At 44.3% G+C, this 26,028-nt stretch overlaps 1 protein-coding gene across 1 annotated transcript; it reads left to right on the forward strand.

Annotated features, from left to right (window-relative positions):
* The first annotated feature begins 21,949 nt into the window (after window positions 1-21,949).
* Window positions 21,950-25,463, forward strand: LOC101290584 (ras-related protein Rab7). Its single transcript, XM_044484949.1, has 7 exons — window positions 21,950-22,245; window positions 22,426-22,452; window positions 22,833-22,932; window positions 23,018-23,164; window positions 24,235-24,315; window positions 24,383-24,528; window positions 25,091-25,463. Exons 1-7 carry the CDS (start codon window positions 22,190-22,192, stop codon window positions 25,152-25,154), a joined length of 621 nt encoding a protein of 206 aa, XP_044340884.1. The 5' UTR covers window positions 21,950-22,189; the 3' UTR covers window positions 25,155-25,463.
* Window positions 25,464-26,028: the final 565 nt, after the last annotated feature.

Genomic DNA, 26,028 nt, shown 5'->3' on the forward strand with positions numbered 1-26,028 from the left:
CATCCTATTGTAGATTGATTAGATCTCGATATGCCAAAAGTAATCACATAAAATATACAGTAAAAGCCAGTGTGATGTGTTTGGCTACAACTAGTCTGACTACACGTCCTCATATAATATATCAAGGACGCACCATCTTACCAGATTAACCATTCGACTTACCCATGCAGTGTGGGAAGAAAGAATTATTGGGACTGCGTATCCAAGCAATTGATGCCATGGACTCCTTCGTACAACCTTGTAAGCGAAAAAGAAGTTGCAGTGTGCCTGTACAAAGAACTAGCGTAAGTTCAGTTACCTGCTTCTTGGAATTTTAGTTAGCCACTTATTACAAAATTGTTCAATTACTTGCTTGGCTTAATTTAGTTTGCTACTGATTACATAATGGCATAGCCTGTTAATCATACTGTAGACTGCGCCTATCTATGTGTTTGATACTTACTATTAAGAATTACCTGTTTGCCTTAACTTAAATATCTACTTGTTTGTTTAATTGCTTTGCTGCTGTAACAGCGGGTTACAATGATGTTAATAACTACTTTTCAGCATCCAATTGAAACTCTTTAATTCCTTGTTTGTTTAACTGGTTTGTTGTTATAACTCCCTGTTGAGATGTTTTGCTAACTTCAACTTTTCTGAATCCAATCGAAACTTTAATGGCAAAATAGGTTAGCCCAAGATCAAAGAGCGAGGTCCCCATGGACGTTGCATCACCCCACAGCAATGGCACCGGCCCAATCGTGCATTATGAATTGCCAACTGCTGATGCTCTAGAGGCTAAACTAGTGGTAGAAAGAGATTCTGCTTCTGCACTTAGAGGTGAAGTTGACATGTTGAGGAAGCAAACAGCACAATCACAAGCAGTACTCAAGACAACCATTAAATATTTGGTGGATTTCAAAACGAAGCAAGCTGAGACTGACCAGATTGTTAAGGTCCTGAAGGAAAAAAGGAAATTAAATTCCTACTTGGTAAATCATAGGTGAAATGTTCTTTCCATAGTTGAATAACCTTTGTGTTGTCTATTCATGTAATCAATCAAACCATTTGTTTTAGAGATCATGTAATAATTGTTTTTTTTGTAATTTTATTTGAGCACAAGTCTGTATTAATTGATAAGACTCGGAGACATTTCATTTGGATTGCTGTGCCAGACCTACAAATATGCCAATCATGCTGAATGTGCATTCAGCAATAGTAGTATAGATGGACCATAAGTGGCACGCATCGGAAAGGGCCAAGATGCTGGCTAAAAAAAGGATGCTGTTGTAGCCAAAAAAAAGTACAGCGGCCTAGCTTATGTATGTTAGTTGATATTATTGATCCATATACTCTATAAGTGTTTATATGTCTGTTAGTTCCATACATTCTTGGTTGATTGACTCGGTATTTGAATCTTGATACATCGCTTGTGTACATATCTAAATGGGAGTACACATTATGCTGCGTGTGACATTTGAGTTGGACATGAAGTGTTCCAAATATTTGAATTCACCTTAAACTGGATTCTAGTTTCTGAATTTGAGTATTGGCATTTGTAAACCATATTCATATATGATAGTGGAATACATCTTTGTCGTCCTTTTGAAGATATATAAAAACACATAGAATGATTTATAAAGATTCATATAGGAATACAAAATGGATTCGAATTTAGTTGCCAGGGTAAACATGGATGCTTATTGTCCCAAATATTTGAAAGAAACAGCAAAATGTCCACTCCCACATCGGCTGCCCGAAGCCAAGTGTTTGGGAGATTGAAATTACTGTCTACCCATTACACGGACAATCCATCGGCCCGATTTCCACTGCTCTAAATAGGGGTAGGTTAGTAACTTCAATTAGACGTGACACGACCGCCTCTGAGCCCATTCCGACACGGTGGGCGTTAAACATGGGCGGCAAAACTCATTTGATTCAAGCTCGTCCGAAAGACCTCTTTTTCTCCCTCCATTCCCCATTCATACACGGTGGGCAGCAAAACACCCTCTCCTCGTCTAAAATAGACGTAGGATAATATTTTAAATAGGGGCAGATGTGTAACTTCCATCAGACATGACACAACCGCCCTACCTGCCAGCCCCGTTCACACACCATGGGCGGCAAAACACCCTCTCCTCGCCCGAAATCAATGCAGGCTAATATTTTAAATAGGAGTAGATGTGTAACTTCCATCAGACGTGACACAACCGCCCTACCTGTCAGCCCCATTCATACACCGTGGGCGCCAACCGTGGGCGGCAAAACACCCTCTCCTCGCCCGAAATAGTTACCGACAAATATTTGGGAGATGCGAGATTACCGTCCTATCCCCAACCGACGAGACGCCCAAATTTGAAAGAGGGGATAAGTTTGTAACTTTCCCATATTTCAGACAGGCGCGTCCCAAAAACATGGTTCCCCATACGTCTCCCTCCATTTTCCCATTCATACACCGTCCGCGCTAGAACACCCCATTCCCACACCAGCCTCCGTCTGCCACCCCATCCATCGCCGCCGTCCTCCACCACATCCATCACCACCGTCCTCCACCATGCCGAAGCGCATACCAAGACCGCGTCGTCCACTGCTAGAGATGGACGTTTCTCATCCACGGCGACGGACCAATAGCCTTGCATCGCGTCCTCTTGCTTCATCGGCGTCGTCGTCCTCTTCGTCGGGGCCGCTCACATGACCTTCTCTTCCACCGCACGGGACTTATCCCCCGATGCACCCGTCTACCATTGCAGATCTGCTTTAACACCACCGACAGCCATCGCACCCTCGATGCCTACACGGCACCGCAAGAGAGGTGATACTTCATATCTCCTCAACTTTTTTATCTCAACCAGAAAATAGATCTTAACTTGGTTACTCTAATTTATTTTCAGCTCTTAGAATTTAGTTCTTAGTTCGAAGCAAACAATGGATGCTAAATATCATTTCTCTGGTTTGCAGCTTCAAATCTGCCATGGCACAGCCATAATACTATTTAATTGATCATGCTTAGGGTTTAATTGATCATGTTGGTTCCGTGGTGGTTTCTTTAATAGAAATCAGAGGGGAAATCCTCTTTTGCTAAAAAATATATGCTTAGAGTTTCCCCCTTTTATGATCACTATACAATCAGAATACATGCTTCATGTCATAATAACACTGCTCCACCCATCAAGCTAAACAAGCTTAGTTGTTCAAATACGAATCTGATATCATTAAAACAGAGTTGTTTAATTGGTCAGGTAAATGTTCTAAATTAGTTTCGAAAATGCATGTTCGTCGCTCGGGTGTGTATCTCTGTGTGTGGTCTGGTCAGCACAGTTGGGAGGTGAACTTTGCATATGCAGGGGTTTATAGGGAGACACTCTCCGAGTTGAAACCGCAATGCATTCCATAGATAATCTGACTACTTTTTATGTTTTCATGAATCTCAGATTCTGAACAGCATCATAATGATTATGAGCTTGCGCACATGAAAAGAATAAAGCGGAACAATGCCATGGCTGTCAAACTTGGCATTAAGGGATTGAAATCAAGTCTGGATGCAATGCAATGCAAACACTCTCCACCTACAGATTCATGCTCAGAATATGATCCTAACAGTGATTCTAAGCTAGAGGGAGACCTAAGTCAATGTAGCTCCCTAGTGGAGGAGTCAGAGGAACATGCCCTATTTTATTCACCCATCAAGGTACTTGCTCTAACTTTCCAAGGTTACATTGCTCGCATATATCTTGCAACTGATGCTTTGCATTGCTTCTACTTTGTTGAACTGCAATTAGCTTAGTTTACACGTCGTGTATGTGAATACGCCCTGCCTATCCATTTTCAGTACATATTCCATCTGTCATCATACCATATTTATCCATTCAAATGATGTTCTTGTGTATCAGACATTCAAAAGGAAGAGGGCGATTGCTGATCGTGGAGGAGCACAAGCAAAGTATTTGGAAAAGGTAGTGGCACCTGATAAATCAAATAGCCCATTAGGTGTAGTTGCAATATCACCTGACCCACAAAATACCCCAACTCTAGAATACTCTAGCCCTACTACACTGGTCATTTCTGATGCCCCAACTCAGTAGACCCCAACTGCAGCAAACAGTATGATTATGCCAGTTGACATAGCACCAGCTGTACGACGCAAAACCCCCATTCCAGCAAAGAGTACACCAAATCCAGTTGCCAAATTCCTTTTCGAACTAGAGAGAGCCCCAATAGCAGCAAATAGGACCCCTGTTCCATTTCTTCCCAGTTTAGAAGACGAAGCTTATGTTGTTGTCAGGAACTTTGTGCGCATCTTTCCTTCATGGAAAGATTATACCGCAGACACAGAACAATTTCCAGTCTTCCTCCGCAACTTACGCGTAAGTAATGTACTAATGTTATTCATGGTCATTACTGCATATGTTTCTGCTGACAGAAAACACAAGATTTCATTCTTTTAAATAGGCGAGGCGCAAACTGGATTGTGATGACGAGCAAGGGTTGGTTGCGCTTTTCAAGCACTCATTGATGAAGTATTGTTCCTACCTGAGGCAAGCGCACTTCGATGGCAAGCCTCTGAACGAAATTTCTGTAAAGTTTCCGGTGCTACATTTATCCGATGGTGACTAGAATAATCTTGTTACACATTGGTCTTGGCTGCAGCGTAAGGTACTGTCTATGATATCACATCACAATTTGAACTACATTTCTGCATTTGCCTTAATGTCTCACTTGTACAAAAACTGTTAGCAGAAGAACATTCGTTCTCAAGGGACCACAGAATCTTGCAACTATACTGCACACTGCATTGCTCTTGTGAGTACCTCTTTCCCTGTATGACCATATTTACTTCCATAGCTATTTGATTATGTAGCATCACTGCACATGTTAGCCTCGTAATCGTCCATTTGGTAGACATTGTAAGATCCGTATGGACTCTTACATAAATTTAGAATCAACCCAATGCTTTTGAAGAGGTTTAGCTCTGCAGTCCTCTTGTAAGGACTGAACGTGGTCTATCACTGTACTTACATTAATGGCTACTCCCTCCGTCCCATAATATAAGAACGTTTTGTACAGTACACCAGTGTTCAAAACACTCTTGTATTATGGGAAGAGGGATTGGTTCATTTTGTAGCATTCTGCATCTTATCTTCCTCGCCCACCATTTACTAAAAATATTAGATCTATATTTAATCTTACCAACAAGTAGAATACACAGACAATGCCAGTGCAGAAGTGTAGCCCATTGCTCTTGTCAGTACATTTTGCCCTGTAGCGCTTGTACTTCCAGGGATTGGTAGTTGATTATGTAGCATCAATCTGCATCTATCTTCATTATCCTCTATCCCTTCCAGTATTATCATATCTATAATTACTCTCTACAAAATGTAGAGTACAGGCAATGCTTATGAAGAAGATTATGTGCTGAAATTCTTGAGTTATCCTTCCCTTGCCATGGAGAAGGGCATTATAAAGCCGGTGTTAACTGTTAATGTAAGTCAGTCCTTCTAAAGCCTTTATCCTCAACTGCTGTTTAATTTTCTCATGCTCCCTATCGTTTACTGCTGTTTAGTTTGATGTTTCTACCAAAATGCATGTTCTAAGAACCGTAAGTTCTAAGTTTTACTTGTAAAACCAAATTCCTTATTCATACCATGCACATTATTTAATACTCCCTATATGTATGCTTGTTTTTGTGGATCTATAATCTAGTGTGTGGTGAAGCAGCCCACGTTTGCACCTTGTCATCTCCTGTTTTATCTTACTGATGTGGCTGATGATATGAACAACATGCCATGCACATTATCCAACATAGATACAATGATTTTCTTTGCCCTTCATCTATGCTTGTTATGTTGACATGGTAATCCAGTAGTGTGGTAAAGCTCCCCGCATTATGAACAATGCCAAATTATGCTATTGATATTTTGAACATACTCTTTATTTTCTAATTTGAAATTGGATAGAATTGACATAACAGTTATCATCTTTGTTTATACATGTGCAAAACCTGTCATCTCTCTACTTTGTTTCAGGGTGATATGCCTGATGGCATGCACAAGTCTGCTGAAGGCTGTGAGACAAACCCAACATATATTGCAGCAAAGAAGGCAAAACATCTTGAAGATAGCGAGACAACCCCAAAGTCTTATCTTGATGCAGTGTTCAAGTTACTTGAGACTAACAGTCAGACAAGCTCACAGAATTCGTTGTCTGAATCAGATCGACTTCTTCAGTCCCAAGTTCTAGCAGAAAGGCATTCTGCAACTCAACTTCGACTTGAAGTACTATCTCTAAGAAAGATTGCGGAGAACACCAATGAGAACCTCATCGCTAAACAGCTACACCTGGAAGCTATAACCGACATGCTAGGCCGGTCTCACAGCCTTGCTCGGCATCTTGCGCAGCAGTTCCCCCGCAAGGCTAACCTTTCTTGAACTGTCTTGGAAGTGGTCTCGGTTCAGTATTATTTTGTTACGCTACAATGGTGCCCAGTTTTTGTAATATGCTTCTTCGTTGCGCTTTATGATCACTGGTGGCGAACTTTGATGCCCAGTGGATGTAATATACCTTAAATCCTTTATTGTGTAGTGTAGGTTTATTCTTAGTTACTATGCCGTAATTTCTTTATTGTATAGAGTAGGTTTGTTCTTAATTCCTACTAGTTACGCAGAAGCCCAAAATGAACCCCGACCCATGATTGTGCGAATCAAATCACGGGCTTTTAACAGACCAAAATTGTCTGGGTCCTTGTTTGGCCCAATCAAATATCGGCTGCGAGCAGGCCGGATGCAAACCGGGTCGTAGTTAGGCCCAACTATATGACGGGCTTTTAACAGGCCGAAATTAATATAGGGCCGAAATGTTAAACGGACCCTTAACAGGCCAAAACTAATATCAGGCTGAATTACTAAGTGGGCCTTTAGCAAGTGGGCCCAAAAGCATAGTGTCCAGTTGACGGGCTGAATCTGATATGGGCCATAATTGAGCCCAAAGCCTCTTAAAGGGTCGGACCTGATCTGGGCCGTAATTTGGCCCAGAACATGGTAGGCCTTTAACGGGCCGGATCTCATATGGGCCACTATTAGGCCCAGAGCGTGACAGGCCATTAATGGACCAGATCAAATATGGGCTGGCATTTGGCCCAAAACATGGCAGGCAGTTAATGGGCCGGCCTACTAGGGTCCTCAAAATCTTGTGGGCCTAAAGCTGGGTCGGCCCATTAATGTCGGTGAAATCTCGTGGGACTTTAGCTGGGCCGGACCATTATGATCCGCAAGAATCTTGTGGGCCTTTACCTGGGCCGGCCCATTACGGCACACAAAAATCTTGTGGGCCTTTACCTAGGCCGGCCCATTATGGCCCGCAAAATCTTGTGGGCCTTTAGCTGGGCCAGCCCATTATGGTCCGCAAAATCTCGTGGGCCTTTAGCTGGGCCGGCCCATTATGGTCCGCAAAATCTTGTGGGCCTTTAGTTGGGCCTGTTGGGGAACGTTGCACAAAACAAAAATTTTCCTACTCGTTTCACCAAGATCATCTAGGAGTTCATCTAGCAACGAGTGATTAGATGCATCTACATACCTTTGTAGATTGCGAGCGGAAGCGTTCAAAAGAACGGTGATGATGTAGTCGTACTCGACGTGATCCAAATCACCGATGACCAGCGCCGAATGGACGGCACCTCCGCGTTCAACACACGTACGGAACAGCCACGTCTCCTCCTTCTTGATCCAGCAAGGGAGGGAGGAGAGGTTGAGGGAGATGGCACCAGCAGCAGCACGACGGCGTGGTGTTGATGGAGCTGCAGTACTCCGGCAGAGCTTCGCTAAGCACTATGGAGGTGGAGGAGGTGTTGGAGAGGGAGAAGGAGGCAACCAAAGGCCAAGGCATTCAGGTATGAAGTCCCTCCTCTCCCCCACTATATATAGGAGGGCCAAGGGGGGTGGCCGTCCCTAGGAGATCCAATCTCCTAGGGGGTGCGGCGGCCAAGGGGGGTTTCCCTCCCCCCCAAGGCACCTAGGAGGTGCCTTCCCCTCCTAGGACTCTTCCCCCTTCAAACCCTAGGCGCATGGGCCTATGTGGGGCTGGTGCCCTTGGCCCATTAGGCCAAGGCGCACCCCCTACAGCCCATGTGGCCCCCCCGGGACAGGTGGACCCACCCGGTGGACCCCCGGGACCCTTCCGGTGGTCCCGGTACAATCCCGATAACCCCGAAACTTGTCCCGATGCCCGAAACAGGACTTCCCATATATAAATCTTTACCTCTGGACCATTCCGGAACTCCTCGTGACGTCCGGGATCTCATCCCGGACTCCGAACAACATTCGGGTTACTGCATATACATTCCCTACAACCCTAGCGTAACTGAACCTTAAGTGTGTAGACCCTACGGGTTCGGGAGACAAGCAGACATGACCGAGACGACTCTCCGGTCAATAACCAACAGCGGGATCTGGATACCCATGTTGGCTCCCACATGCTCCACGATGATCTCATCGGATGAACCACGATGTCGAGGATTCTATCAACCCTGTACGCTATTCCCTTTGTCTATCGATATGTTACTTGCCCGAGATTCGATCGTCGGTATCCCAATACCTCGTTCAATCTCGTTACCGGCAAGTCACTTTACTCGTACCGTAATGCATGATCCCATGACCAGACACTTGGTCACTCTGAGCTCATTATGATGATGCATTACCGAGTGGGCCCAGTGATACCTCTCCGTCATACGGAGTGACAAATCCCAGTCTTGATCCATGTCACCCAACAGACACTTTCGGAGATGCCTGTAGTCTACCTTTATAGTCACCCAGTTACGTTGTGACGTTTGGCATACCCAAAGCACTCCTACGGTATCCGGGAGTTACACGATCTCATGGTCTAAGGAAAAGATACTTGACATTGGAAAACTCTAGCAAACGAACTATACGATCTTGTGCTATGTTTAGGATTGGGTCTTGTCCATCACATCATTCTCCCAATGATGTGATCTCGTTATCAATGACATCCAGTGTCCATATTCAGGAAACCATGACTATCTGTTGATCAACGAGCTAGTCAACTAGAGGCTCACTAGGGACATGTTGGTGTCTGTTATTCACACATGTATTACGATTTCCGGATAACACAATTATAGCATGAATAAAGACAATTATCATGAACAAGGAAATATAATAATAATGCTTTTATTATTGCCTCTAGGGCATATTTCCAACAGGGCCGGCCCATTTAAACTTGGTGGGTCGTGCCACGTGTCGACGTATCATAGGCGCCTTCTGTCCAGTGAGTGGATGACATCTGTCTCGATGATGAGCCGACACGTGTTTCCTCTAGCCAATGATGATTTTACACGTGGAAAATCCCCATTGGTCGGGGCTGTTAACGGGTTATCGGATCCAAAAACCGACCCGATAGCTTAACGGCGTTCCGTTATGGTGGATGCCACGTGTCGGTTACCCTTGACGAAAGCACTTCTGTGACGCGCGATTTATCGTCATGGAAGTGGACACTTCCGTGATGATAATTTTGGTAATGTCATGGAACACTTCTACGACAGCACATGTATGACTATCTTGATTATGTCATGGATGTACATGCATGACAAAAAAAGCGACCTACTGTGATAAACACATATCATCACGGAAGTGTATTTTTTTGTAGTGCATGTTGCTTGCGCAATGCACCGTGGTTGATTGTTGTTTTCCTTTGCTTGTGTTCTTGCCTTGGGTAGAGCCGGGAGACGAGTACGTGATCGAGGAACCCGTTGAGTATGCTTACAGGATCAAGCTTTCGTCAACTCGGAGAACTTTGCAGGCAAGATGACCATACCCTCGAAATCACTTCTATCTTTGCTTGCTAGTTGTTCGCTCTTTTGCTATGTCGTGATACCTACCACTTGCTATATCATGCCTCCCATATTTCCATGACAAGCCTCTAACCCACCTTTCCTAGCAAACCGTTGTTTGGCTATGTTACCGCTTTGCCCAACCCCTCTTATAGCATTGCTAGTTGTAGGTGGAGATGGAGTTTGTTCCGTGTTGGAACATGGATATTGTTGGGATATCATTATTATATCTTGTTTACTTTAATGCATCTATATACTTGGTAAAGGGTGGAAGGCTCAGCCTTATGCCTGGTGTTTTGTTCCACTCTTGCCGCCCTAGTTTTCGTCATACCGGTGTTATGTTCCTTGATTTTGCGTTCCTTACGCGATTGGGTGTTATGGGAACCCCTTGACAGTTTGCCTTGAATAAAACTCCTCCAGCAAGGCCCAACGTTGGTTTTACCATTTTCCACCTAATCCTTTTTCCCTTGGGTTCCGCGGACTCAAGGGTCATCTTTGTTTCAAACCCCCGGGCCAGTGCTCCTCTGAGTGTTCGTCCAACCTATCAGCAGCCGGTGGCCACCATGGGCAACGCTGGGTTGGCCTACCGGAATCTTGGACAATTCGGTGTGCCCTGAGAACGAGATATGTGCAGCTCCTATCGGGATTTGTCGGCACATTCAGGTGGCTTTGCTGGTCTTGTTTTACCATTGTCAAAATGTCTTGTAACCGGGATTCCGATTCTGATCGGGTCTTCTGGGAGAAGGAATATCCTTCGTTGACCGTGAGAGCTTGTGATCGGCTAAAGTTGGGACACCCTTGCAGGGTTTTGAATTTTTGAAAGTCGTGCCCGCGGTTATGGGCAGATGGGAATTTGTTAATATCCGGTTGTAGAAAACTTGAAACTTAACTTAATTAAAATGAATCAACCGCGTGTGTAGCCGTGATGGTCTCTTTTCGGCGGAGTCCGGGAAGAGTACACGGTCTCGTGTTATGCTTGAACGTAAGTAGTTTCAGGATCACTTCTTGATCTGTATAGCTTCTCGACCGTGCTTTGCTTCTCTGCTCGCTCTCATTTGCGTAAGTTAGCCACCATATATGCTAGTGCTTGCTGCAGCTCCACCTCACTATATTTTCCTACCCATAAGCTTAATTAGTCTTGATCGCGAGGGTGTGAGATTGTTGAGTCCCCGTGACTCACAGATTACTTCCAAACAGATGCAGGTGCCGATGATGACAGTACAGGGGTTGCTACCGAACTCAAGTGGGAGTTCGACGAGGATTCAGGACGTTACTATGTGTCTTTTCCGGACGATCAGTAGAGGAGCCAAGTTGGGGCGATCGGGGATCTAGCATTTGGGGTTGTCTTTCTTTATTTGGTTCCGTAGTCGGACCTTGATTGAATTCTGGATGATGTAATGCTATATTTATGTATTGTGTGAAGTGGCGATTGTAAGCCAACTCTTTATCCCTTCCTTATTTAGTACATGGGATGTGTAAAGATTACCCCTCTTGCGACATGTCTACCATGCGGTTATGCCTCTAAGTCGTGCCCCGACACGTGGGAGATATAGCCGCATCGTGGGTGTTACAAGTTTGCCGTGAATAATACTTATACTCCTAATATATAAAAGACTCAGTTGGTGATGATGGTGTGTCTGTCATCCGCCATTTCTGACCATTAGATTTGCATCTAATGACTGTGATGTAAGTTGTGGCCCTTTGCAGCAATTCCCACTTCTCTGCTCCAGTTTACACAAAATCCCTTAGTATCTTGAAACCAACCACATTCCTCCCTTACCTCATCAAAACAGCCCAAAGAATATATTTGGAGTGAAACATAAGATATTTTTAGTGATATGTATATCAAAACTAAACTGTTTTCTTTCAAATTTGTGAATATGTATTGTTCTACTTTGGATCCATTGCAACGGACAGGCTCATTGCTATAAAGGTTTATCTCCTGCATCATCTGCAATGAACACCTGGTGTACTGGTCCTGGCCGCATGCTTGCAGCGCGATGGCCTGAGTTCGAATTCTGTCCTAAACTGTAGCTTTTTATATTTTTTTAATATATACTTCTTTCGCCACTGTAGTGGGAGTGGAACCCACAGAGTACTTAGAATACAAGATTAAGGATGCGTTCGTTTCTTTCTAACTTTCTGTATGAATTTGTAGCCAGCCTACAAGTAATGTACACTGTACTGACAGTGAAACCCACGGAGTACTTAGAATACAAGATTAAGGATGCAATTAAATTTTTATAGAGGGAGAATCATACACGCAATTAACTGATTATGAACTTCAATATACACTGTATCCGATCTTTGTCTTAAAATCTCATATTTGTACCCATGGGTTGCTAGTAGTGTTGATTACTCCTTGTAGTTGATGCTAGTTGGTTTATTCAGTGGAAGATCATATGTTCGGATCCTTAATGATAATTAATACTCCTCTTATTATGAACATCAATATGCTTTGTGAGTAGTTACGTTTGTTCCTGAGGACATGGGAGAAGTCTTGTTATAAGTAATCATGTGAATTTGGTATTCGTTCGATATTTTGATGAGATGTATGTTGTCTCTCCTCTAGTGGTGTTATGTGAATGTAGACTACACGACACTTCACCATGATTTGGGCCTAGGGGAAGGCATTGGGAAGTAATAAGTAGATGATGGGTTGCTAGAGTGACAAAAACTTAACCCTAGTTTATGAGTTGCATCGTAAAGGGCTGATTTGGATCCATATGTTGCATGCTATGGTTAGATTTATCTTAATTCTTCTTTCATAGTTGCGGATGCTTGCGAGAGGGGTTAATCATAAGTGGGAGGTTTGTCCAAGGAAGGGCAGCACCCAAGCACCGGTCCACCCACATATCAAATTATCAAAGTAACGAACGTGAATCATATGAGCATGATGAAAACTAGCTTGACAGTAATTCCCATGTATCCTCGGGAGCACTTTGCTTTATATAAGAGTTCATCCAGGCTTGTCCTTTGCTACAAAAAGGATTGGACCACCTTGCTGCACCTTAGTTACTTTTGTTACTTGTTACCCGTTACGAATTATCTTATCACACAACTATTTGTTACTGATAATTTTAGTGCTTGCAGAGAATACCTTGCTGAAAACCGCTTGTCATTTCCTTCTGCTCCTCGTTGGGTTTGACATTCTTACTTATCGAAAGGACTACGATAGTTCCCTATACTTGTGGGTCATCAGCAATGAAGGGTGCAAACAACAAATGGATAAACATGTCAGGCAAATCATAAAAGCATGATATTGTATAGCCCTGGGTGCTGGGAATCCACCGTGATCATCTTCAATCTTTTGTTGCAGTGTCATGACGGCCAATATTTCGTTGTCGTGGCAACCGTTTCAAAACCGTTGTTGTGGTAGCAATTTCAGAAAATGTTGTTGTGGCGACTGTTTTAGAAAACGTTAACGTGGCACTAAATTCAGATATTCCACTGTGGCACGAAATTATAGCTCCTCGTCCCGCACCTAGTACACCTTCTCGTTGTTGGGGTCCTCCATGTATATGCCATTGTCACCTGTAACCTATAGGCTACCTCAACAATGTGTACATTAATGTGGCTCCAGCCATTATGCCATGACACACATGCCACTTAACATTACAACATTATAACTATCTCATACATGAACTCATTATCATGACAAACGCTATACCACATCCTATGCATACCCTGCAAAACCAAGTTAGACGTCCTCTAATCGGTTTTAGCAAAATTTTATTTACGCAGTTAACTAGTTTTAACAAATAATACTAGCTACATACGTCCACAAATTGGGCGATGATTCTTGATGCTAGGTTAAGTTTTGGTCTGTGTGAAACAAGAGACTTAATTAACTATCTCTAGCCCCACACTAAACTTCGTCAAATGCACGTGACCCCCTAGAAGATCATCTATCTTTGGAACCATCTTATGTACGCGACGGTTCACTATTCTCAACTATGGTGAAGCCCAAGGAATTGTTAGCAGATCGTCGACAGGCAGAGTCGATCGATTGTCAGAACCTTATGAAAAGCAACACCATGCCGTCGATGAATTGAACCAAAGCAATAGTCGAGGGAAGCATAGCAAGAACATCAACCCTCACAATCAGATGTGACCTAAATCGCAACCTGCACCTACTCATATAACTGCTCTGATACCACTGTTGGGAAACATAGTAGAAAACAAAAAAATCGTGCCTATGATCACCCAAGATCAATATGAAGATGCATAACGGGTTGGATCACGATTGTTACAGTCACTAAGTTGAAGTGGAAGAAGAACGTGTCGATGTAGATCGTACTTGGATTCCCTTGAATCATCGATGAACGATCCCTCATACCACCCACGAACAGTCCCTCAAACCAAAGACCGAAAGCATGACCTCTCTACTTGGTTGCAAGCGTGCAATCTCCACGATCCGGCAATGCTTCACCGTCTAGAGCTAATCGTCGCTATAGAATTAGAGGTAGGTGATTAGAACCACACATGACTTCTAATTATGAGGACAAGAGGATTAGCCTAGCTCTAATTAGTCAATTAGGACCAACTATAACTAGAACTAGTAGAACGAGAGGAGGCTCCAAAACTTGTATGTACAAAAGAGCAAAAACTCCTAGTATATATAGGTTGGAGGGGAGAGGGAGGACTGCCACCAAGGAGGAAGGATTCCTCCTTGGTGCGCCGGCCAGGGGAGGAGGAGTTTGACTCCTTCCCTTCCCCAATTTGGCCTCATTCCTTAGGGAAGGAGGCACTTTCTCACTTGGTCCTTTTTGGCCCAAGTTGCCTTCCACCTCTTTGCCTTTTTATTCCCGTTGATATTAAATTAAATATATAAATGTTCTAAATACTTTAAGCACATTATATATATAATTTAACATCCTTGGAAACATTTCCCACCTATGTATTATTTATCGGTAATACCCGGTATTACTTGATATTCACCGCAACCCTTCCGGTGACCCCGAAACGCTTTCGAATCCTCTCGGAACTATTTTGAATATTAATGAAACAATTTCACAAATATATTCTCATCACTCCCGTCCTACTAACACTCAGCAAATCATGATTGCCTTAAGCATGTGACCCCGTAGGTTCGGTAACCCACAGACATGGACGAAACCATTCATTCAATGACCGATAGCGGGATCGTGCACGTCCATATTGGTCCCTGTGAGTACAGGAATGCTATTTGAGTGAACCTTTGGTTATCATGTGATGTTCCATTTGCTTCGCGATACTTCACAAAACCCGGGATGCATCGGTATCCTTCTGAGTCATCACCATGCTCACTATATCAAAATCCGCGTTACCAGTTTTGTTCTTCTTTCTCATTATTGTGTTACGGCATCCCCATGATGAATTCACGAGTGTCTGGCCAGATTATGATTGATGCCATCACACCGAGGGCCCTAAGAATATCTCTCCATCACTGGAGGAGAAAATCCCACTCTTGGGTTATCTAGTCCCTTGTCAAACTTTCTGATGAGCCTGTAAGTTGTCGCTATGATCACCATGTTATAAATGACGTTTGAGCAACCATAAAGCCCACCATACGGTAAGAAGTGACCACGATACTCTCATGGTCTAAGGAGCAAAATCACACGTTCACACTCCATGTTATTACAATTGAATATAGACGATATTAACATAATTCATAATTAACAAACAAGATTAGGTGAATTTAATATGGTCGTTCTTCTAATGACATAATATCAATGTTGTTTTCGGACTATCGTTACACTTAATGATATCCTAAGATTCGGAAAACGTAATCACCAACAACACTTGAGGTAGTGTTAGATGCGAGACTAGGAACCTTTATTTTATCCGTTTATCATTTCACACGTGCATATGAGTTTTCCACTGAATCGCATATTCCAGGATCATAGTAGTTATAACATGAAATATAAACACTTAATTATGAATTATGGAAATATAATAATACAATATTATTGCCTCTTGGGCATATTTCCAACACCTCGCACAAACCCCTTTCGAAAAATTGAAGACCATGCCCTAGATCACATCGAATTCACCACCACCGCCCCTTCCTCTATGCTTCCATTTTCTTTTCTCCCCTCGCGCGCCTCATGACGAGCCCATAAGCCGCGGGAGAGATCGATCGTGATCGCCCCCATCCATGTCGACCTCGCGGAGGAGGACCCTCCTCAAGGTCATTGTCCTGGGTGACAGTGGGTAAGTCCATTCCCTCCCTTGGATTTGCCCCTGGTGGATCCCAGTAATTTCTGTGAAATTTTCAGTTTTTTTCTTTCGGGTGGGTGGGGGGCTCAGTTTTCAGTTTTCACTTGCCACACTTATTTTATTTACATGCAGGTCCTTGTCCAAAGCCAACGCCTCCCTGCATGCATGCGCTTCGAGGGTAGGAGGATCTATCACACCCGCTAGCACCATTGTTGATGCTCCGAGCAACTGACCTTCCTCATTCCTGCAAACTATAGCTATTACCCTTCATCGTCTTTGCTACAACACCGTCCACATTAATCTTAGCTCTGTCTGGTTACGACTATAGCCACTGTGCTGGCCTTGTTGCAACCCTTGGAGGAGCACGTATAGGTTGCACCAACCCCCTGTATTTCTTGAGCTCAACAAGATATCTCCTGATAAACATGTGTGTGAACCGGGTGTAACACCCATGATGCGGCTATATCTCCCACGTGTCGGAGCACGACTTAGAGGCATAACCGCATAGTAGGCATGTCGCAAGAGGGGTAATCTTTACACATCCCATGTACTGAATAAGAAAGGGATAGAGAGTTGGCTTACAATCGCCACTTCACACAATACATAAATATAGCATTACATCATCCAGAATACAATCAAGGTCCGACTACGGAACCAAATAAATAAAGACAACCCCTAATGCTAGATCCCCGATCGCCCCGACTGGGCTCCACTACTGATCAACTGGAAAAGAAACAACACAACGAACACGATCTTCATCGAGCTCCTCCTTGAGCTCGGTTGCGTCACCTGCACGGTTATCATCGACACCTGCAACTGTTTGAAGTAATCTGTGAGTCACGGGGACTCAGCAATCTCACACCCGCGATATTAAGACTATTTAAGCTTATGGGTAGGAAAGGTAGTGAGGTGGAGCTGCAGCAAGCACTAAGCATATATGGTGGCTAACTTACGCAAATAAGAGCGAGAAGAGAAGCAAAGCATGGTCGTGAACTAGAAGTGATCCTGAAACTACTTACGTTCAAACATAACTCCAAAACCGTGTTCACTTCCCGGACTCCGCCGGAAAGAGACCATCATGGCTACACACGCGGTTGATGCATTTTAATTAAGTTAAGTGTCAAGTTCTCTACAACCGGACATTAACAAATTCCCATCTGCCCATAACCGCGGGCACGGCTTTCGAAAGTTCAAAACCCTGCAGGGGTGTCCAAACTTAGCCCATCACAAGCTCTCACGGTCAACGAAGGATATTCCTTCTCCCAGGAAGACCCGATCAGACTTGGAATCCCGGTTACAAGATATTTCGACAATGGTAAAACAAGACCAGCAAAGCCACCCGAATGTGCTGACAAATCCTGATAGGAGCTGCACATATCTCATTCTCAGGGCACACCGAATTGTCCAGGATTCCGGTAGGCCAACCCGGAGTTGCCCCTGGTGGCCACCGGCTGCTAACAGGTTGACCAACACTTAGAGGAGCACTGGCCCCGGGGGGGGGGGGGGGGTTAAAATAAAGATGACCCTCGGGCTCCGAAAACCCGAGGAAAAAAGGCTTAGGTGGCAAATGGTAAAACCAAGGTTGGGCCTTACTGGAGGAGTTTTATTCAAGGCGAACTGTCAAGGGGTTCCCATTATAACCCAACCGCGTAAGGAACGCAAAATCAAGGAACATAACACCGGTATGACGGAAACTAGGGCGGCAAGAGTGGAACAGAACACCAGGCATAAGGCCGAGCCTTCCACCCTTTACCAAGTATATAGATGCATTAATTAAATAAGAGATATTGTGATATCCCAACATAAACACTTCATCTTCACCTACAACTAGCAACGCTATAAGAGGGGCTGAGCAAAGCGGTAACATAGCCAAACAACAGTTTGCTAGGAAAATAGGGTTAGAGGCTTGGCATGGCAATATGGGAGGCATGATATAGCAAGTGGTAGGTATCGCGGCATAGCAAAAGAGCGAGCAACTAGCAAGCAAAGATAGAAGTGATTTCGAGGGTATGGTCATCTTGCCTGAGATCCCGCAAAGAAGAAGAATGAGTCCATGAAGAAGACAAACAGATGTAGTGAACGGATCCTCACAACTTCGGAACGAAACCGAAGCTAACGAGAGAAGCAACCCGAAAAGAAACAAGCAACATAATAAACAACCATCACATAAACATGGCATGATGCACAATCAAGTATGATGCATGTCTGGTTTAAATATGCATGGCATGGCAAAGTGCACAAACAAAACTACAAGTTAAGTGGAGCTCAATATGCAACGAGTTGCATATTGACGGAACACCACGTGACTTATTGAGTTCACTCTCGGTTAGGTACTCAACAATATTAAATGTTGGTTAACATGGCAAGAGGAGAAGCAAAAGTAAAACCTCTATCTAAACAAGTTTAAATGAGCCCGGAACAAACAACAATTCTGGTAAATCCCCATATGCATTTAGCAATTTAAAGCAAACAACAATTTTAAACATTTTAAATGTTATTATCATGATGCGAATGACATGTGCAAGTTTATGCAATTTTTATGAAAATGTTGACATGAGCATGTTAGAGCATTTGTCGCCATGGCGAAACAAAAGGGTGCCATGGTGACGAAACAGGAATGGTGCCACGGCGGTGAAAAAGGACATGGCGCCACGGCAACATCTCAGTTCTGATAACTCACGGAGATACCGGTGCAAAAGGTAGTGTGGCGGGAGCGTGTCAAGCAAGGATGGTGGGGTGCTCCCGATTATCGGGTTCCCACATGTCGGTGGCAAGGCAAAAAAGGGGCAACGTGCACCGATAGTTCAGACTCGAGGCAAAACAAGGGTGCATCTCATACAACATGCATTCATTCGTTCACGGGCGTCGTCTCGAGATTATACCTTCGAAGCATGCAAACGGGACGGTTCTCGTTTGGTGCAAAGTAGAGGAAGTAGACGTTCTCGGGACGTTCATAGTGGAAGTAGTCGTTCTCGCATGCTCTAGGGTCGACGGAAGAGGTTCTCGTAATCTCGGCGATGGTAGTGGTACATGTTTATCATTGCACGAGTTTCCGTAGATGTTCGAGGTCATGACGAGGAACTTGATGCATCGTTGAACTTGGCGTCCGAGGAATCCCGCGTAGTCATACACGAGTCGTAGTCGAACTTGACGGTTCCGTTACACGGTTCTTCGTAGACGGTAGTCGTACACAAGTCTTCAGCCACGGTAGTTGTACACACGTTCAGAGAGGAACTCGGCGTAACCAAGTACTTGGCGTTCCGGTGTGGTAGTCGTACTTGCGGTCTTGACGGTACAACATGAAGCAACACAAGGGCCTTGGGTGGACAGCAGCAAGGAGGCAATGGTGGTGGTCGAACAAGGCAGGGGCAGCTCGGTACGCGCGCTGTGAGGAGGCCAGCGAAGCCATGGTGGTGATCGGAGGGTCGGAGGCGTTCAAGAGGTTGACGCAGCCAACTCCTTCGGGCTGGAACACAACGAAACAGGAGCACAGCGATGCGCGGGAAGAGCAGCTGCAGCAGGGCGTCAGGGTCGCGCGCGGGGTGGCCTTTGGGAGTGATGCAGGGGTGTAGGCGCGCATGGAGAGGAGCCCTGCACGGTTGGAGGGGTCACCAGCGCTGGGATCCGGGCAGCAGAGGATGGGGACGAGGCCGGAGATGCGTATCACGGCACCTCTGGCCCATGGTAGGAGGCCATGGCAGGCAGACGACGAAGGGCTTGGCAGCAGGGACGAAATGGAGGGAGGTCGGGCAACCACGAGCTCGGGCAGGAGAAGGCAGGTCGGGGAGGTCCTGCAGTGGCGAGGTAGTCCTGGCTTGGGCGCCGACGAGAGGAGGCAGGACGCGCGCAGTAGAGTAGCGGCAGTGCACATCCATGGCTGAGGTCAGGCGGAGGAAGGAGAGGCCGGCGTGGTCACGCGCGGCGGCAGGCTTGTCGGCGTCGGGGACGAGGTGCAGGAGAGGAGAGGCGCTCGGGCCAGGCGCGGATGCGAGGGCTGCTATGGGAGGAGGACGAGGGGCCGAGCAGGACTCGGTTCTGCAGGGGAGAGATGCGAGTGCAGCGCTGCGAGGGAGAAGGGATCGAGTGATGGGTGCTCTGGCGGCGCGAGGGAACGAGGAGGAGGGTGAGATGGGGATCGGGCTAGGGTTAGAATTAGGTGGGCCTAGGGGCAAATGGGCCTTAGAGGCCGGCCCAGTGCTGCTGCTGGTTGGAGACCCCAGATGGGCTGGTTTGGCTCTCCCTCTCTCTCTCTTTAAATTTCTGTTTATTCAAATAAACAAAATAAACATAATTTAAGAGAAAGGCTAGGAGTTATGGGAAGGAATACGCGAGATATAAACATATCTATGAACTCCTGGTTTTATGCACTATTTGAATAAATTGCTCTGGCAATTTTTAGAGGTAGAAAAATAATCTAAGTTTGAATTAAATTCAAACTTGACGCATTTTTGAACCCAACCAAAACATCTTCAAATGAGCTGAAAATTGGCAGAGAGGGTTTAGGCATGGTGAACTAGCATCAGGAAAAGAATGAACATTTATGGAGGAGGGGAAAAGGTCACTTGCCAAAATGAAAGAAAGAAGGAAGGAAGAGGTGATGATGCATGATCATACATGGAGCATCCAACAATGTAACATGCATGAATATGACAAGGCACATGACGATTATGAGAATGCAAAATGACAAGAGGCACAAATGCAACATGACAACGAAAATAAAAGGAAGGCATCTAGAGTATCGATCTCGGGGCATCACACCGGGGGCTATGTAATTCATCCTAATGTATCGCGCGATGTCGAGCCCACCATACCGCCAACAGAGTCACCAATACTTCCACGCAAGTATGTTTCTCTAGTGTTGTACTCAGGCTGAACAGCCAAAGCTTTGCATCCGGTGTTTCATCTCCGAAGAGTGGTATTGCTGCATCATCCTCACTAAGTGATCAGATACTTTTTGCCATATTACAGTTTAGTAAAGCATGTCTCTAAGAATCAACAGTCGATTTGTAAATAAGCATGCTGCAAAAACTGCTATGTTATGGTACTTTCGAACCTCACCTGTGGGCAAAGATACCCTCACAAGCCTCCACACCAACACCCTAAGTTTCGTTGGGACTCTAACTTTCCATAGTCGACGCCAATTATTCTCCTCAACTTCTGGTTGGAGCTCCAAACCTGAACTACCGAAGCTCCCTCTGCAATGTTCAATTCATTAAAGTAGTGCTCTAAATGCGTTTAAATAACTAAAGTAGTTTCCTAAAAAAGCTAAAATAGTGCTCTAAAAGATGAGAGAGGTGTTTTGGAGGCCGAGCTCCATGGATGCCTTTATTTTTGAAAAATTCAAATTCAAACTTTTGTGGTTCAATTTTTTTTGAGAAAAAATATGCGTGTATGTAATGATGTAACCCACATGTGTGTAAAAATTCATGACGAAATACCTTGAGTTACGACCTGTATAAAAAAGATAAATTCATGGCCTGAGAGGATGAATAGTATCATGTGTTAAATAGCTCCAAATTTGTCTTTTTTGCACAGCCCTCATTTCAATGTATTTTGAACTGAAAATTTACAAGTGTGTTATGTCTTCATGTATATCTGTATTTCAGAATTTTTTGAAATATAAAAATATGAATTTCGATGAAATTTCAAATTTGTATTTGGAGGCCTCACTGGAGGCCAAGCTCCGAAAGGGATTTCCGTCTAAACATCTTATATTTCTAGCTATTTACTCTCTCTTTTTTTTAGAATTTCTAGCTTTTTTTTGAGAATTTCTGGCTATTCACTCAGCCAGGCTCTATTGGGTCGGGCCACAAATGATGCAAGGGGGCAATTTAAATCCAGTGAACCAAAAACGCCCAAACCGTTTCAAAGCGGCCTGCCTCGCGGGTGGCCGAGCCGGCCCACCACGGCGGCCATCTCTCTCCTCCTTCGCCTGGCAGTGGCAGAGTGGCACACGTCTTCCTCACCTCCTCTCTCTCTCTCTCCATCCACCACGGTCATCCTCGCACGAACCCCTTTCAAAAAATTTAAGACTACGCCCCAGATCACATCGAATTCACCACCACCGCCTCCCTCCCTCCCTCCGTGCTTTCATTTTCTTTCCCCCCCTCGTGCGCCTCGCCACGAGCCGACAAGCCGCGGGCCGGGAGAGATCGATCGCGATCGTCCCCATCCATGTCGACCTCGCGCAGGAGGACCCTCCTCAAGGTCATCGTCCTGGGCGACAGCGGGTAAGCCCATTCCCTCCCCCCCCCCCCCCCCCCCCCCCGGATCCGTCCCCCCGGCGGATTGCACTAATTTCTGCGAAATTTTCAGTTTTTCTCTTTCGGGTGGGTGGGGGGCTCGATTTGGATGTGGCTGTGGCTGTGGCTGTAATCCCCGTGCTTGTCTGATTTGGTCCTCCTGTGCAGGGTCGGGAAGACGTCGCTCATGAACCAGTATCCTAGCATTGACCCCTAATGGACCGCATTTGCTCCGCCATCGTTTAACCGCTGCCGGATTCATCCGTGCTCTGCTGTATTTTTCTCGTTTTTGCTCGCTCTAAGCAATTGACGCACCGGTGCCTGACCATGTGCCAAATTTGTGCCTTTTACTCGCAAGCGTTTGACCCATTTAGCTGCAAGAACGCATTTGGCAGCAAACCCCAGCTTCTGAACATGAATTTTGTGCTGAAAATCCCCTCTGGTGCATGTGTTTGTGAGGATAATGATTCAATTTAACAAAGATGGAATTGGAAGAAGGACGCCCATGTATATGCTCTGGAATGTTAGCCTCATTTTTGTACTCTGTGGGCTTTGATATGCTTGACTCTATTTAGATATGTTCACAACAAGTTTAGTCAGCAGTACAAAGCTACCATTGGTGCGGATTTCGTCACTAAGGAGGTCCTCATTGAAGACAGGCTTGTCACATTGCAGGTGAGTGGAATGCCTAGTTGCAGCTCTTTCACAGTGAAGAAATGGGCTGCTGTTGTAATCACATCTGGGGTTGCTCTGTTTCTAGATCTGGGACACGGCCGGGCAGGAGAGATTCCAGAGTCTTGGTGTCGCATTCTACAGAGGGGCAGATTGCTGTGTGCTTGTTTATGATGTCAATGTTAACAAGTCATTTGATACGCTCAACACATGGCATGATGAGTTCCTCAATCAGGTAAGATTATTTTATCTTGCATGTCATTTGATGCCTGATCATGGTTGTAGATATACAATGTAGAGCAATTCATCACTTGTTGTTCCAACATTGTTCTTATGAGATGACAGCTTGATATGATGCTGCCATTATGTTTCTAAGGCTTCAGCATGCCAACATAGTACTCCATCAGATCCGAGCATGCTGGAGTATCTTTTTTCCCTATGTGTTCTTTAAGAGCAATAAAGGCCTATAAGCTAATAAACTACTCATATAGGTGCAGTTATGGTTTGCTATGATGACATATTAAGTTACCTTGCCAACTTTCATACTTCAGCAGTTTCACTATGCAAACTGGCAATTTATTAAAGCTGCACAGGCACCGTCAACATCTCTAGAACTGCAATTGAGCAATGAAAGCGTATCAATACCTAACCTTTTGCCAGTGGCGGAGCTTAGTTAGGGGGCCACTCCCCAACAGCAAAAAGGAGTTCTTCAGATTAGCACTTATATTTACACTATTTTGGGTCCTCAACTTTGTTCAAAGCTCATTTAGCACCGTCTCAAATCTCGTTGAAGCTCTGCCACTGCCTTTTGCCTTGAAGATGCATATGTCATGGCATTGATGTAAATTCCGGCAAGGTGAAAGGTCACTTCAAGTTTATTAGTGCTTGATACACAATCTAGACTTATTTAGTTTTGCTTACTGTTACGGCTGTTGATAATTCTGGAGTATGTAGCAAGGTCATTTATATTGTTATTAAGATCTTATGTTACTTCTCCAAGCATATATATAAATATCTGGATGTGCATAATATTGGAACAGAATATATTATTTATAGAGTACATTTGTTGCTGACAATGTTGGTTGATGCAGATTTTTTTTGGGTATTTTGATTTTTATGTGAAGCCCTTTAATTGATTTCTGTATTTTGTTTGGTGGGCTATCAGGTTAACTTTGTGTTTTTTAATGTCCGGGCATATGTTTAATCATACAAACAGATTTGCCATACTATCAATTATATCTCTTGTAGTGCTTGTAGCGTTTTGATAAATTTAATTGACATGTCTATTTTCCATTTGATTTTTAGGCTAGCCCCTCAGATCCCAAAACATTCCCATTCATCCTACTTGGGAACAAGATTGACGTAGATGGTGGCAAAAGCAGAGTGGTCAGTTTTTGTTGCAAATATAACGTACAACTGTCTCTAGATGCACCACTGACTAATTTTCACACAGGTTTCTGAGAAAAAAGCAATGGATTGGTGTTCTTCAAAAGGGAACATTCCTTATTATGAAACTTCTGCAAAAGAAGACTACAACGTCGATGAAGCATTTTTGTCTGTTGCAAAGCTTGCTCTAGAGCATGAGCGTGATCAGGACATGTGAGTCAGCTTACTTGCATCATTTTTTGTCAGTAAGGTTTTGTTTAACATGGATTAAGCTTATCTTGGGTATTCATGATTTCTATTTTTCTTGAATATTTTGTCATCTTAAACTGGAAGTCCATACACAACCTGCTTGGATAGCTGCATTCTGTTATATATCCTCTATGGAGGATTTTTATTTAGACAATTGTTTAGATGTCCTGTGTAAGGCTTCTGACAAACTTAAGATTTTTAGTATGAATTTAAGCTTCTGTTCATACTTGTCCAGTACTTCTAACTTTGTTTTTGCAAACGCTAAGACTATCAATGTGCATGACAGCTCTTAAGGAAACTCTGTTTTGTTGATCTTTTGAGTTATTGATGTGCTGAACCTCTGTACAGGAGATTGCTCCTAAGATGTCACGTCACGACAAGAAAAAATGCAACTCTTTGAAATCTAACAATTAGCTTGTGTTTATTAGGGTACCTCTAACTAGGTTCAACAAAGATAGAAGAGCTGTTTACACCTATTAATGTTGTATTTTTGGTTGCTCACAACCTCCTCTTTTCTGCCGTTCAGCTACTTCCAAACAGTTGCAGATCCTGTCCCCGAGACTGAACAGAGAGGCGGGTGTGCATGCTAGCGATTAGCTGTCTTTGTCCTTCCAGATTTTGCCTACTGTGTGTGTTATTATTCTTTTTAAGTGATGCTGGGCATTCCTTTTGAGTTGACAATGTACACTAGGGTGGCTATGCAGCCACTCAATTCACTTTTGTAACCCCTGTAAGATAGTTAGCAACTATGGTTTCGGTTCATGGAGTACCGATGAGCAGCCCGCCCTGTTTCTTGAGTCGGCAATAAGAGTGCACAATGGTACTACTGATACAATTTGGGATATATATGGCCTAAGCCTCGATTATATTCATGCAGCTGTAACTTATTGATCTCCAAAGCGTTGATTTTGGTCGAGGTGGGCATAATTCTTCTAAATGTTTGTGAATATTTTGCTCGGTTGAAAATTTGAAATACTCAGCATTATGAATACTTATTTCTTTGTTTAAGGAGCAGCAACATTGTCTTACAATTTTGTTCTGCGTGTGCCCTCCGCAAATGGTACGCTCCCCTGACCCTGAGTGCCTTTCGAGATAGGGTGACGCTACGCTTTCACCGGCCGATGTTTATATTGGATGTAGTGTCTATGTCCCGTATGCCCACTCGTTATTTTCCGTAACAAATGCTTTGTTGCGGAAACAACACTATTGCCCCCGGCCCTGAAAGAGTTGCGCCTCGCATGGCGTCGCCGTCAATCCACCGCAAAATCAGCCCACCGGCGTGCAGGAACTAAATTGAAGTTTTCGCAACACTATGGTGCATCATGGTTAGATTTGACTAAATCAAGCTCACCGAGGGGGCCTGCTTCGAGAACAGCCGTGGCCTCTACTTCAGCATGACGGTGATGAGCTCCCACGCTGGGCACTCCTTTGACGATTTCTGCAACTGAAGCTATGTTTTCTGAA

This window comes from Triticum aestivum, chromosome 3A (genome assembly GCF_018294505.1).
Source record: "Triticum aestivum cultivar Chinese Spring chromosome 3A, IWGSC CS RefSeq v2.1, whole genome shotgun sequence".
NCBI lineage: Eukaryota > Viridiplantae > Streptophyta > Magnoliopsida > Poales > Poaceae > Triticum > Triticum aestivum.

What these genes read in the sequence shown, in the direction of transcription:
- LOC101290584 (XM_044484949.1), top strand. Translation starts at nt 22,190, where the DNA reads ATGTCGACCTCGCGCAGGAGGACCCTCCTCAAGGTCATCGTCCTGGGC. An exon ending in ATGATGAGTTCCTCAATCAG is followed by an intron (nt 23,165 to 24,234) that starts GTAAGATTATTT and finishes TTTGATTTTTAG; the next exon opens with GCTAGCCCCTCAGATCCCAA. An exon ending in ATGGTGGCAAAAGCAGAGTG is followed by an intron (nt 24,316 to 24,382) that starts GTCAGTTTTTGT and finishes ATTTTCACACAG; the next exon opens with GTTTCTGAGAAAAAAGCAAT.